The 14,917-nt window shown below is 39.1% G+C and overlaps 2 protein-coding genes across 14 annotated transcripts in view; one reads left to right on the plus strand and one right to left on the minus strand.

Annotated features, from left to right (window-relative positions):
* LOC119025318 (T-cell surface glycoprotein CD3 zeta chain-like) lies at nt 1-10,291 on the plus strand. Its single transcript, XM_037108756.1, has 7 exons — nt 1-254; nt 5,220-5,314; nt 6,335-6,364; nt 6,512-6,544; nt 6,620-6,679; nt 6,778-6,810; nt 6,972-10,291. The coding sequence occupies exons 1-7, from the start codon at nt 191-193 to the stop codon at nt 7,050-7,052; spliced, it is 396 nt and encodes a 131-aa protein (XP_036964651.1). The 5' UTR covers nt 1-190; the 3' UTR covers nt 7,053-10,291.
* Nucleotides 8,114-14,917, minus strand: part of pou2f1b (POU class 2 homeobox 1b) — a 21,384-nt gene continuing 14,580 nt past the window's right edge. For all 13 annotated transcript variants that reach the window (XM_037108752.1, XM_037108751.1, XM_037108750.1 and 10 more), the window contains one exon: nt 8,114-14,898. In XM_037108752.1, coding sequence (XP_036964647.1) covers nt 14,636-14,898 — 263 coding nt within the window. In that variant the 3' untranslated portion in view covers nt 8,114-14,635. The remainder of the gene's footprint in view (nt 14,899-14,917) is intronic.

Consider the following 14,917-nt stretch of genomic DNA (forward strand, 5'->3'; position numbering starts at 1 on the left):
TTCACACAGGCAGCGACTCAGTCCATTGGCAGGTAGAGAGTTCAGCCACTTCCTCTGATCAGATCAGAGTGAGGGGAGGGGGACTCAGAACGAGGCAGCCAGAAAAAAAAACAAAAAAAAACAACCAGGAGTGAACGAGAGAGAGAGACAACCCTGTTCACACACACAGAAAGACAGTAATAAGAGAGTCATGGATGTAGTGAGGACAGGTGTGATTGTGCTGTTTGTGCTCCTGGTGCCTGTTTCCTGTACAAGTAAGTGACGCAAATACAACGCAGCTTTTCTTTAAGGTTGACAAAAATCAGAAAAAAAGGCTGATTTTTTTGAATATGTGATCTGGGCTGGTGTTGGGAAAGAGTCAGCAGGTGCTGAGAGACTGATGCTGTGTTCATTTATAAGTAAAGCTCTTGTGCGTTTTGTGTTCCACGCCCTGATCTGGATATTCCTCGTCATCTTCCGCGGCACGGGCCTTCTCTGCTCAGACAGTCGCCGTGTGCTGCTCTTTAAATGACTTGTTCACTCACTTTTTTGGAGAGGTAACATGTATGAAGGGAGCAGTAAACATGGGATCACCACTATCTCACCTTTCTGCATTACAAATCAAAAGGAGATGAGACAAGCTTTTTTTTAAATTTCCGCACAGCATTTATCTGATGGAAAAAAGTAGTAGAGATGTCTGAGGCAGGGAAATTAACACATTAGTCAGTGATTATATTTTCCATCTGATGCTGTCAGTTGTCTATTTTTGGAACACAGGAAACAAAAATACATACGTTTGCTGTTTGGTGAAGACACAAAAACTAAAATCTATTTTCTTGCTCCTAAATGTTGCATTTTGCAGAGGGAGTTTGCTTGTTCTGTTCTTCATATTCTGCCATTTTATCATCTGTGTCTTGTTATTAATAAATCCATACGTGGATGACTGTAATTCAAAGCAGCGTCAACATAAAGCGAACAGTAATATGCGACTCCCTGTCTCTCCTTTGGGTTTAGCTTGAGAAGTTGTTGTTTTTTTTTTATGAGTGGAAGTTTCTGTTCATTTGATGTTTCCCAGACTTTCTCTTTCATGTAGTAGTTAAAAAATATTTTCAAAATGATCAAAAAGCGCTTTCATGTCCTGTCATGTATTTAAGTCGGATTGATCGCGATGAAGGGATTACAGGAAAGCTGGCATGAATAAATAATCTCCCTCTGCGTGTGACAACACCAGAGGTGAATTGCCACCATTCGTTTTCCGCAGCGATTTGTGATGGAAGAAGATAAGAAAAATTCAACTCCCACAGCAGAAACGCACCATACTGTGTGTTTGTGGGGGACAAATTGATATACTTCACTACTTTGCTGCATATTTGTAACCTTGTGGCCTTTAATTACCAGGGTTGATTCTGACCTGCTGATCTTATTTCATATACATGTATTTTTTATTGTGAATTGGCAACAGTTAGCCTCCTAATATACATTTATCAGGGAATGTTTAACGTGTTTGCTTTACCAATGAAGAGAGCGACCAAAACACAGTATGTACCTTCAGTAAAAACCATCCCTGACCCCTTCACACAGTTTCCTCCTTTTGTTTCACCTTTAAGTTGATTTTTAAAAGTGGATAAATGCATCTTGTTCCATGCTGTCTGACAGTGTGATATCTTGATTGGGCATCAGCTCGCTCCAGCTCTTCTTTAAAGCTACGTGTTGTTCACACTGAGGGAAACATTCAGGGCCCCGATTACACCGCTAAATGGAAGCATTTTAGATGTCACGCACATTTCCTCAAAAGTCACTGTGTACTTTGGCATTTTTTCGAAAACATCAGGGTCTCCAGCAGAGTTGTACACAAAACTGTGTGGATTTGAACAATGTTTGTTTGGACATCATGAGTTTGTAATACCTGACTTATCAGCAGGCCGTTCCTTTTTAAAGGTGCAATATGTAAGACTTGGTTGCCGCAAAATCATATCAACCGAGTGACAGCTGACGGCTGCTGGCTGTATTCATAATACATCCACGACTGTAGCTACTGTTGAGTTGATAGCTTAGTTAGCCGGACAAGCAAGGGAGCGTGGCACCGCTGGCAGAAAGATGTCCTGCAGGGCCCAGGGCTAGCTAGTCAGCATGCTAACAGTATCAGTAGATATCTTGTCGACACAACACATGGACATCGTTGACATAACGTCAGCACCGTTATTTCTTCACATTCTGTTGACAGTTTTAGTTAAGTTTTTGTATGTTTTCATCTACAGTTCTTACACATTGCACCTTTAGGAAAAATTCAGAGGAACAGTTTGTCATTTAGGGGAATATGCTTATTGCGGTCCTGCTGGGATGATGAATACAAGAGTGATGTTTGTTAGTGAAATATGAAGCTACAGCCGTGAGCTGTTTGCTTGGCTAGGAACTAAGATGGCTGGAGTTATTTGTCTTTATGTTCTAAGTTGTGTTTTGCTATTTATTTTCCTGGAGGAGGCAACTTGTTTATGACTTATCACACGGCAAAACACAAAAAATATATTTTCATGTGTGCTGTACAGTCGTTTGGGCAGCACATGCTTGCTTTCACTGTGCTTCATATATCCATATTGCAACATTATGTAGTTATCAAATCAAACTCAGAGAGTTAATGCTTACAATATTAATGAGGGGTTGATACAAACTCAAAAATTGTTTGTTCTTAGGGGAAAAAGGTCCCCAGAACACTGCTGAGAAGGGTCATACAAACATTAATAAAGTCCGTTGAGGATAGTTTGTTTATTCAGTCATGAAAATCAATATGTTAGGAACTCTCTCTTCTTTTAAAATTTCTTCAAAATACATAGTGCACCTTTAAATCCTACGAGTGATAAAGGATTTTAAACAATCAAAAATGTCAGGCTGAGTTTTGGGGATTTTTTTTTTAATACAAGTAAATGTTTTCCATGTATGTAAATTAAACAGCAAACCAAGAACATTTCCGTTCGATGAAATTGTGAAGGCGTAAAAAGTAGAGGTGTTTTGTGCCTAACTAAACTAATCAGAGCAGGTTCCAGACATTAAGAACGGCATCAATTTAAATATCTAACTCAGAGAACGAGGCATTCAAGTGTGTTTGCTCCTCTAAGATTATCACAAATTTTATGGAAAGGTTATGAACACTTTTTGTTTTAAACAATTTACATAAATAAGGATGAAACCAGATAACAGAAAAGATGAGCTGAAGAGTTTCTGAGACAAACATTTTGATAAAAGTGAGGGTTCACTCTTTTTAACCTCCTCATTCACTAACTGTCATTACGCAATTTGCCCTAGTGAAGTATAAAAATAAACCAAGAGAAATGTTACATCCCAAGGCAACGTTAGATGATCAAGATTGTAATGTGGAAGTTATGTAGCTTCAGAGAATCACCACCGCTGGCTTCACTGTCACAGCATGACTTCTGTTCCAACCGCACGCTGAGATAAACAAGCCCACCAAACAGACAGGAAGACGCTGAACACACTGAGCTGCACATCTGTAGTCTCTTATTTCCTGTTTCTGGGGTCTTACTCAATTCTCTCATGTGCCCCACTATGTTGCTTTTTTCCATCATAGTTTGCTGAATGGACATCCTGTACGTCAGATTCACTCACGTAGAGTTTCTCCTTAAAGTCAGAAGAGAAATCTTTATCCTTTCATTGATAGGATCTGATGTGTTTCATATGGATCTTTATAGTTAATGTTTAAAAAAATGTTTTTTGTTTCATTCCTTTTTCAGTTTTTTGCATCTTATCTCATGTTGTTGTTGTTTATCTGAACAGACTGTCTCTTGCGCTGTAACATTTGAATTTGATAACTGATCGGTCGAGATAAGGTTTTATCTTCTACTCTAGCGAGAAAAGCTCCATGCTCAATAATTGCCTAAGGAAAATGAAACAACTGATGTTAAATATTTCTGTTTTTAAATTATTATTCTTACTTACACCCAGTAGTGGAGGATGTGTTCAGTGATTAAATGCCCAATAGAATACTCACATTCCGCTCACATACGTTTCCCTTCAGCTGCTTGTTATCATTCCACTTTTTAAAGCCAGTTTAGCATCAGATTTTAAGAGCCAGCTCTCACAACTGCACAGCTGAAGCTCCGTTTCCAGTTCCAAATTAAACACTTAAGTTGTCTTGCCTTCAAAATTTCACTTCAGTAATTGTACAGCAGTATATTAGGGAAAATTTATTTAAAGGTGCACTGTGTTTTTTTGGGGAAGACATTTCAATCAAAAGAGAAAAATCTTTCACGACTGAATAAACTAGAAACAATCTGACCTCAAAGAAAAACACAGTATATACTGTTTTACTTTGTTTATAGTTGGCAGACCCTGCCACCTTTCTAGCTTCATACAGCTTGTTTATTCAATAACTGGAATATAGCCAATCAATATTTCTATTTTTGTATTATTACCATATACTGTAAATGTTACCTCTCTTTGAAAACCGCACAGTGCTAAACTTGTTGTGCAGAGAAATGTTTTTTTAAATGTTTTTTTTTTTATTATTATTAACAAGTGAATGTACAATTAAGTTTTAAATACCCTAATTTTCTCCTAAGAAATTTGAAAAATCTCTTGCAGCAGAGTTGATGCAGTATGTATTTTTTAAAATGTTGTTTTTATATCAACTTGTTTAAACATGTCAAGCTCAGCTGGTGGAGCAGGCGACCCCGCGCGCTGCGTCGTCATCAGCAGCCTTGTGTTTGAATCCAGCCGATGGTCCTTTACTGCGTGTCTTCCACCACTCTCGCTCCCTCATTTCCTGTCAATCTCTTGGCTGTCCTATCTGATAAAGGCTCGAAAGTACCCAAGTATTTTGTCACTTTTTAGAAGATGACGAAGGCTTAAAGGGGCTTGAGTAGGGATTGAAATTAATCAATAAGCAGATTTTGTGCACTGACCAACGCCTCATAGTTGGCTCATTGTCATGACTTCCTGGAGCACTTGAATAGAAGAGAGATGTTGAGATGTGTTAATGTATTCATGACATGCCAAAACCGTTTTTTTTTCCTACATAAAAGCCTTTTAAAGGTTTTAATTAATTTTCTTGTTTTATCATTTATGTACTTTTAAATAATTTTGTTAAAATTTGCAAAATGTATGAAAGGTCTCAGAAACACTGAAAGCGCTTAAAAAAATTGATTTAAATGCAGAATTGAGTATATGTACTAAGTTGCTTCCAGCATCTGCCTGCAGTTAAACATGTCTCTCTGTTTGTCATGCAGACGTGTTTTTCACTGAGCCGGTCACCTGCTTCCTTCTGGACGGGATTCTGATTCTTTATTGCATCATTGCTACTGCGTTGTACTTCAGAGAAAAGGTGTGTTTAGCTGACTTACTAACGTTGGCTGCTTGATAGCTGTAATCATGACATGTAACAGGTAAAAAGGTAAGACTTAACAATAAGGTATACAAAAATGTGAGTAGTTACTGAGTGGGTAGAGACTGAATCAGGAAATACGGTAGTGGGTCACTACTCAGTATGACACCTCACTTTACTTGAAGGTGTATAAATATAATAATTACTGATTAAGTAATATGTATTTAACAATTCTACACGGTAACTACTCAGTATAATGTCTCACTGTACTTGAGACAGTCAGTGTGTTGACTCACAGACATTTATGAAGTAATTATTATCTAATGATTCATTAATGTGGTATCTCCCAGTCTGTTCTCCAGTAACTCATCAAGATCTACTATATAGTCCTTGAATCACAGTTATTCCGGAATTGCTCATGAACGATTAATTAACTATCAATTATTTCCTGAGTCATTCCTTATTCGCTCTTTAGTAACAACTCTGATATTTGTGAACCTTATTGTAAAGCATAACCGGTAAAAATATCAGTTTTCTGGTGAAGGCTTCTTCATGTTTTTCTCTGTTTTAACATCATCAAAACAGCTCCGAGCTGTCTGACTGTTGAACAGACAGCTATTTAAAGCACAGCTGCAACTAACAATTATTTTCTTCTTATTTTGTGAATAACGGTGAAGTCAATAAAACAGTTAAAAACGAAAAGAAAGAAAGAACAAAGCAACATCTTCACGTTGCTTATATTGCCCAGCCAACAACTTATTTAATTTACAATGCTTTAAAACAGATTTTTCTTTTTTTTTAAAAGAGCAAATCTTGATCTTGTAACGTGATGGTTCGCCAAAATTAATCAGTTATTTAAACAACTAGAAGATTAATTTCACCTTTGAAAGTGTATTAAGAATGTGTCTTGCCACAAACAATAAGGAAGAATGAGAGAAAAAAAACAGAGTGAAAGTAAGACGGTAATAAACCATAAGATGCAGGATTCATTCATCACGTTTCTTTCTTCTCTCTCTGTAGTTTTCCTTCATCCAGCCTGTTGAAGTGTCTGTAAGTCACACGATCTCTTCAGTGTATTCACATTTCACAGTGACTGCTATACTGATAATTTCATACTGACTATTGATTTATATATGGTATCTATAAATGGTATATTTATATACAGTTTATCCCACGTTCCCTTCCTTTGTTTCACAGGATAACCAGGAACCTAATGGAGTCGTTTACCAGGTGAGGGGATCTGACCGTGTGTTGTTTCGCTCTGCTGTCAGCTGTTATGTTTCTAATGTCATTTTTCCTCTCCAGGAGCTCATGAGACCAAATGACACCGATCCCTACCAGGTGCTCGAGCCTTCGAAGAGAAAAGTAAGTCACCTTCTTTTGTTGACGAACACTTTTAAAGGTCACATTCTCACCTGTTCTGGCACCTAAACTGTCAGTCATCATGTCGTGTTTATCTCTAGAAAAAAGCTGGCAAGAAGAAGAAATCACCAAACGTAAGACGGTTTACTCGGTCTCATGGTCTCTCTAAATCTTAAAAAAAAATAAACTTTCTATGATCATGGGTCAAAAGCCTGTTTCCTCCTGATGTTGCGAGACAGAGAGCTGCTGCTGTAATCAGTGCAGAGCTGTAATCTTTCTTCTCTGCTCCTCACAGCCAGGCCCAGCTGAGGGGATGGACAGAGACTACGAACCTTTGAACGCCAGGCACAATGCTCCACCTCTGTCTCCACACTGATGTCCTCCAACCTGCCTTCTCCTCCTCCTCTGTGTCGCTGATTAGATCTGAAACCATTAGCTGATTAATTTATCAAAAGATTAACCAGCAGCTATTTCAACAATCAATTGATTGTTCTAGTAATTTATCAAATTAAATTGCAAAGATTTTCTGCTTTTCTTTTATAGGCCAGTAAATTATATGCCTTTGGGTTAGGGACTGTTGGTTGCGCAAAAAACACAGATTTCTTCCATTTTATAAACCAAATGATGAAGAAAATGAGAGTTATTGGTTAATTATAATAACAATAATTGCTGACTCAAATGTAAGCTCTTAAGATGTACATTAAACTTTTATTTTTTGCACTTTTTCAGGTTATTATCCACATAAAAGCATCATGAGGCTGTAATTAAGCACAGCTAACGTGCTAATGCTAACAATGGCAATGCAGCCAAATGTGTCAAACACTTGTTGATTCCAGCTTCTCAAATGTGAGGATTTTCTGCTTTACTTCGTCATTGATGATAGTAAATTAATCTTTGTGTTTAAGACTGTTGGTTGTGTCATTTCCTAGTTTCCAGTTTATTGTGATGCACCTTTTTTTCAGTTTTTCTTATATTTCATAAACCAAATGATAAGGAAAATGACAAATTAAGGTATGTCGAGAAAAATGATTATTAACTCTCAGATATACATTAAAACTTTTTATTTTTGCATTTAGGCTACATATCAGCCACATCAAAAAACAGTCTAACCATACATGAGACTGTAATTAAGCATCGCACTTGCTAATGTGCTAATGCTAACAATGACAATGCTTGCAAGATTTGGTTTGATGGTTTTGGACATAATTTGAAGTTTTTTGTGTATATTTCATAATTGTCATCACAATAACAAAACCAGGCTAGCCTACAGGCAACATGAGGCTGCAATTATAGCACAGCAGTGGCTAATGTGCTAATGCTAACAATGACTACCAGCACAATGGTACTGTATAGAAAGTTAGTGGTTGGAGCTTTTGGCTGCTATATTTAATCACACTTCATTATGTGGATACCAATTAAAGACAAGCACATATCAAAACACTTGGAAAATGGTTTAATGATGTTTACAACAAAAGAGAACTGTACATTAACAGTAAAAGATTATCTTTATATGTGTATAAAAACAAAACAAACAAAAATACAGCAGACAAATGCATCAAAATCTACTATGTATCCTGATTCACATACTTAAAACTCCTACACAATCTTTCAGTTCTATGCCACCGTGACTGGAGGCAGTTTGTTTGTTGTTTTTTTTTCTGTTTTTTTTTTTTTTGTTTTGTTGTTTTTTTTGTTTTTTGTTTTTTTTTTCCTTGTAGTCAGATCGGAGCAGTGTCCCCTCAGTGTTGTTGTCCATGATGGAAACCAGGACTCTTTACAGTAAGAGTCCTGGGAAGACAATTCAATATCAGACTGCAGTATAAGAAAAAGGGTAAATAAAATCTAGGACACATTCCTTTAGATGAGCCCAAGCTTCCAACGTGAGTAGTAGTAAATGTTTTACAGAATGCATTTCTTTAGTTACACAGACATTATATGTACATGGTTGGCGTTTCCTCATTTTTTTTTTTCCTCTCATTTTTCTTGCTTGTTGAAAGCCATGGTCACTTGGGCTGTGAACTGATAATCACACACATAACACACCCAAAAAACATACAAAAATACTATATCTTTAACCTACCAAGAGTAAGACAGTTCTGCAATTAGTTCCATGCTGTGACAGAAAAAAGAGATTACGACAAACAAACGAGAAACAGACGCTTTTCACGCAAGTTTTTTTTCTCAGAAATATACCAAAATATACATCTAAGCTTTGGAATTACTGAGGCTAGGACTAAAGCCAGTGCTGGGTTTGTCTCTTAATACACATGCTGCAGGGTGGAAGGGAGAGAAAAAAGACACAGGACAGAGAGATATCTTTGGTATCTGCATTTGTCAAAAGTTAAATATTTGGATTTTTGCTTTGGGATAGCGCTTGCGAGGTCCTTAAAACCTCACTCGGAGTAAAGCATTAAACAAAGTGTCACTGAAGCCCGTCGGCCAGGAGGTCTGAGCCGGAAGGGACACAGTCCATGCAGAGTGACGGACCATGATGCATAGTGTCACAGCTGATCAGAGTCTGTAGTGAAGAGACGATGTCAAAGGGCAGAGCAGAGGAGGAGGAAGAAGGTGGTGGAGGAGGGGACACAGCAGTGAGTTTTAGCAACCGCAGGATGTGTATTCCTGGAGACAACAGGGTTAATGTCCTGGGACTATACAGTGTAGAGATGAGGAAGAGACGGACATACTGTGAGAGGCAGGAACAGCATTTTCACCACAGTCCTTGAGAGAGAAAGAGTGGAGGAGGAGGAGGAGGAGAGGGAAGAGGGGGGCATCCTAGCAACAGCTCAAGACATACAAACATACAGAGTCCTGAGCATTTACAGTGTGCACAGGATTAACCCTCAGTGTGTATTAACAAACATCACCCAGCTACCACCAGATTGGTTCATGTGTGTCTGCCGGAGAGAAGCCCGCTCAGCCCCTGGTTCGACCCCTCCCCTCGGATCCCCACCCACAGGCACTGAAACCGCAGCACCAACGCGACGCCGGAGTGTTATTTTTTCCCGGGCGGATACACATTCGCATGCAATAAAACAGCAAACTGTCTACAAGGTGAATGGAGGGGCTCTGGTGAGAGCGTGCAGCCGGGATTTGATGCTGAGCAGTGAGGCGGGGACGGGCGAGAGGCGGTGTTGTTCACATACAATCAAGTTTAAAGTCTTTGGTTAATGTTGGTACCACAAGAGAGCGAGAGCGGGCTGCGACAGCACACCGTTACATGGGAAGACTTGCACATACCTGCCCCTGGTCAGGGTGAAAAACAAACAAAATAATACAAAAACAGGATTGTCAAAACTTAAAGAAGGGATGCTCAAAAAGTTTGAGGAATATATTAAAATAAACTTGAACAAAAACAATTTCCATCCAATGCTGAAATACATCAGTGTGCAGCATAATAAACACCGAATTGTGAAAAAAACGCAGCAGACATTCATGGGTACTGGTATGTATTCTGTCTCCCCCTTGTGGTGGCATCTTACACAACCCCTTCACGAAGCGCAGGTATGAACGGGCTTCTCCACTGACACAAGTTTGAGTATTTTCACCAATTTTTTGTGGTTTTTTTTTTCTTTTTTAAATATTTTTATTTCTTAAGTAGATTAAAGCAGGTTTCACTCAGTCTTGAGTTAGAAATGAGGTATACAATAGCTCCTTTTGCCTTACTGGTGTGCCGCACTTTCTTTGTCAACGTTAAAAACCAGCGAACCAGTGTGGTGGGCCGACATACTACAACTTGATGCATGGCTGCTCTGCATCTCAAAATCTCACGATCCTTCGTGAAAATAAACCATTAAAGCCGAGTCAGTAGCCATAAAGATCGTCATCTGACAGTTTAGAAGTTCATTCGTAGAAATGAAACAGTCCCAACAATGACCACAAACTGTAGTTTTACCTTTATGATTCACAAACTGGCTTGCTTAAAAGCTTCAATTAATCAGTAGAGACCCCCCTGCTGGACTAAGACAAAAATAAGTACGCTCACATCTCACCATTTTTTCAAAAATCACTCTCAAACATCCGCTGGAAGATGGGGAAAAAAAATGCACCACAATAGTATGCAGACTGCCCTCCCTATTATCTCCTTTTAAACCCACACTGTCTCTCTCTCTCTCTCTCTCTCTCACACACACACACACACACACACACACACACCCACCTGCTGGAATTATTAGTAAAGCTTTTCTCACAGGTATCCTCAACCTGTCTGAGTCACACCTAACAGACATAGGTAGCAACTGAACCATGCTCAAAAATGCCCAAAGCACACTGTATTGTTTCAGTGAAAACAATGCACCAGGTGAGCTCAAGCTCTCGTTCTTTTCTCTCTCTCACACACACACACACACACACACACACACACACACAACAATGCTACAATGCTCATGTCTTCTACATAACAATAAGGCATAAATGATAATGTTAATTTTCTTTGTCAAACTAAGAAAGCCAGTGATCGTGCCCTCTCACACTATACAAAACAATTAAAGGCATAAAGTAATATTTAAAAAAAATAATCAAATGATTGTTAAAGACAGCACAACAAATCAAGTCCACAACGACTCCAACAACACAGAACATTAAAACAAAACTATTAAAAGATTAAGATCAGATGCTTCAGAGTGAGGAGCGCCTGAATGAGCCCCTCCTGTTGAGGAGACCTCGCAGATATACGACAGACACACACACACACACACACACACACACACACACACACACACACACACACACACACACACACACACACACACACACACACACACACACACACACACACACACACACACACACGTGTCAGCGGCTCACGCTGCACCGAGGCGTGATCTCAGGTTTCATCTCTCATTTTTTGGTCATGACAGTTTAAAAAAAAAAAAAATTGCTAGTTTGCAATAATAAAAAGGAAGATTTAGGGGAGATTTCTTTTCTTTTGAGTAAGCATGATAAACACTACATTCAGTCTTGATAACATACTGGTTCAAATATAAAATATGAATATCTTACAAGTGTTTATATATATATTTATATGTATAGAATTAAGAAAAGATTGTTTCTCTAATTCTTAAGTCTTTCCTCAGATAAATATTTCAGTAACATCCTATGGTGCCGATGGCAACTGGTTCCTCTTGCTAGCACATGTTCGACTCTTTAGTAACTACATACAGCACTGGAATAGGACTGAGCCCTGTCGGCCCGCTGTGGCCTTGAAGACAAGGGAAACCAGCAACATGAGTAGCCAGACACCCGCCTAGCTGCAAGAGAAAGGCTTTTACTTTGGCAAGAAGGATCTCAAAATAACATTTAAACCTGGAAATACCCCATAAATAGTAGTACTAGAAAATAGCAGTAGTAGGTTGTCCTTTAATGTATGGTTTCTACGTATGGTTCATCAGTATAAACTTTGAATGGCGAGCCAGACAGTACTTGTACATTCTACACCGTTCTATACACTGAAATGTCTAAAGGTGAACTTTGTGTTTAAGTGCTGCTGAGGTATATTCAGTCAAAATAATTAACAACAGAAAAAAAGTACACTACAGGAGAACGTGGACAAATCTCACCGCTCATAGTCTCAGTGAGTCCACTCGTTTTGTTATTTGGAAGTAGCAGAACAATGCTACTCTTATGTGGGGTTTAGCTGAATGTGTAGCACATAACAGTACTTAGATAATTGGGCAGGTTTGAACAATAGTCCACATAATGATTTAGGGAGCAGCACATTGTTTCCTAACATGCTGGTTCAAAATGGCGGCGCTGAGAGGAGGTGTAGAATGTTATCTGATGATCACAACTATGCATTTACATAGGTGAGCCCTCCAGGCGAGAGGGTCGAAACTACAAAACCTGATTTTCCACAGGATGTAGTCATAAAGCTATAGCAAAGCATGCAGGCCTCTTAACAGCTCAACTCCAGCAGGAGATTCAGCAGCAGGTTCTTAAAGCTAAGTTTCTGTGATCCTTTATCCAGCAGCACCGAATCGGGAAAATTATTGGGTACTGACCAAGGTGTCAGAAGAAGAAGAGGAGGAAAATAATTTGTCAGCAGTGTGGAGAAGAGAGATCGTGTGAACGGCAACTTGTGCTCGGACAGGCACAGCAACTACTGAGGAAAACCACTTTGGTTCAAGCTGTTGTTTTATGGCTGAATATTAGTACAAAACCAAAAAACAGAACCTTTCCTCTATGGGTCAGAAAAGTCCAAAACTGCTACCAAAACGGCCACAACAGATGAAAACAAGCCATCAAATGCCTAAAAGAAAACCAGGATCAAGCGCTGGGGCGAGGGCCCCGGTGATTCAAGAAAATAATTCATAAAGAGTAAAAGGAAACTACTCTCTCATGCCTCAACCTGCCAATCCCTCCATTTTTGGTTAGTTGTGCTGCCAATCAAAACGTTGAGCTATGAGACACTTGGTCAAATTAAAAACAAAGGTCATCTTTGGAAAATGATCATCAAAATATTGCATTTCTATATTCCGTTGACAATTAAGAGAGATTCTGTACTCATAAATATATTGACTCAACTAAGCTACACCGACTACAAACAGCAATTATTTTAACAAATATTTTTGGTATATCTTAAAGTACGTATGCCAGTCCCATGACTGCAGACAAAAAAAAAAGAAAGACAGAATTTCATTCCTCCCAAAACAGGCAGACTGCAGCTCATCAATCCAGTTTTTTGGTACAGATACTGTGCACAAGTAGATATGACGGTACTACCATTAAAAAAGAAAACAGAAAACACAATACAATAACCCAATCTAGCCAATGACACCATACATTTGGTACGATGGCCACGCCTCCTGACCAGTCCTCCCCCAAAGACAGACCAGTCAGCCGCAGAGCTTCGTGGATCATGCAGTTACTGAACTCTCAGCATCTGCCTGAGCTGTAGACAACACATGCAGACTTCTAATTCCTACCTCCAAACATAATATACAGTTCCAATGGAGCTCCATCCAAAAGAAATCACCCTTAAATCGGACACGGGACTGCATGTCTGCAGCTCTTTTTAAAGCTCTCAATGTAATGTTTTCTATCAGTGTCTAGAATCCGCACCCAGAACGTCATTTTACAAGTGCTCGGCAGCTACATCACCACCACAGCGAAATGTAAAAGTCAGTGTTTCCAGAAAGAGAGACTCAGAGGGACACACCTGGTCCCTCTGACCCTTAAAGCAATGATAACCTTTATATCGGCCACTTATTACTTGTTTTTAAAGCCTTATAACCACGATTAAAAATTGATAGTTAAATCTTAACTTATATTAGACTTACAAAGTTCTGAAAATGTCAAAAAATATAGACAGCAAAGATAAAAGAAAAAAAAAGTCTCTACAATATAACTTTGATATGATTTTACGTCAAGGCCTGTCAAAAAAAAAGGAAGAGATAATTAAAGATGGGGTGACACACAAAACCCCATTAGTGATGATGAGTATTGTGAAATTAGTAGTAAATCAGTTTAGTTTGAATGTTAAAAGAGAAAAATCCTAAAGTTTTTGGTTAGAAGTATTTCAGACAAAATTCTGACCTGGAAATAGGAGGATATATATATATATTTATATATATATGTACAAAATATGAACAGCTTGATGGTGCCAAGGATATTTTTCTTCCTGGACACTTGTCAAGGTTCATGAGGAGCGGCAGGCCAACAACAGTGTCCATCTGGCAACTGTTTGTGGAAAAAAACCCATCCAAGAATCATAAAGACAGGAAACAAACTTTAAAAAAAAAAAAAAAAAAAAAAAGTCAACCCCAACCTCATTCGAGGCTGTTTTCTTTTTGGTGGCAGCAAAAGGATTAAATAATGATAGATACAATGGAAAGAATGTGGGGTGGTTAGTGAAGCGCAGAGCCTATATCAAACAACCTCCCTATTCCCTACGTGGTGTGATAGGAGTAGTGCACGACATAAGAAATAGGTCCATTAATTCAGGTTGCAGCCCGACTGGCTTCACTGAGCCTTGGAGGCAGTGGTAATGGTCGAGGCTTGCACAGGCACAGCAGCCGTGGTGGCTTGATGATCGGCAGTGACCTGCAGCCCCGCCCCCGCCGACACCAGGCTGACGGGGTTGCTGGCGAGCAGCCCCAGGTTCTGGGGGCTCAGGAAGAGCGGCGTGGTGACCAGGCTGGGCGTGTTACCAGCAGAGGTGTTGGCGAACAGCAGGTTACTGCCATCCAGAGAAGTGATGGGGATTGTGCCGCTCGATGCCAGAGCTGTGGAAAGGATAGAAAG

This window comes from Acanthopagrus latus, chromosome 9 (genome assembly GCF_904848185.1).
Source record: "Acanthopagrus latus isolate v.2019 chromosome 9, fAcaLat1.1, whole genome shotgun sequence".
Lineage (NCBI taxonomy): Eukaryota > Metazoa > Chordata > Actinopteri > Spariformes > Sparidae > Acanthopagrus > Acanthopagrus latus.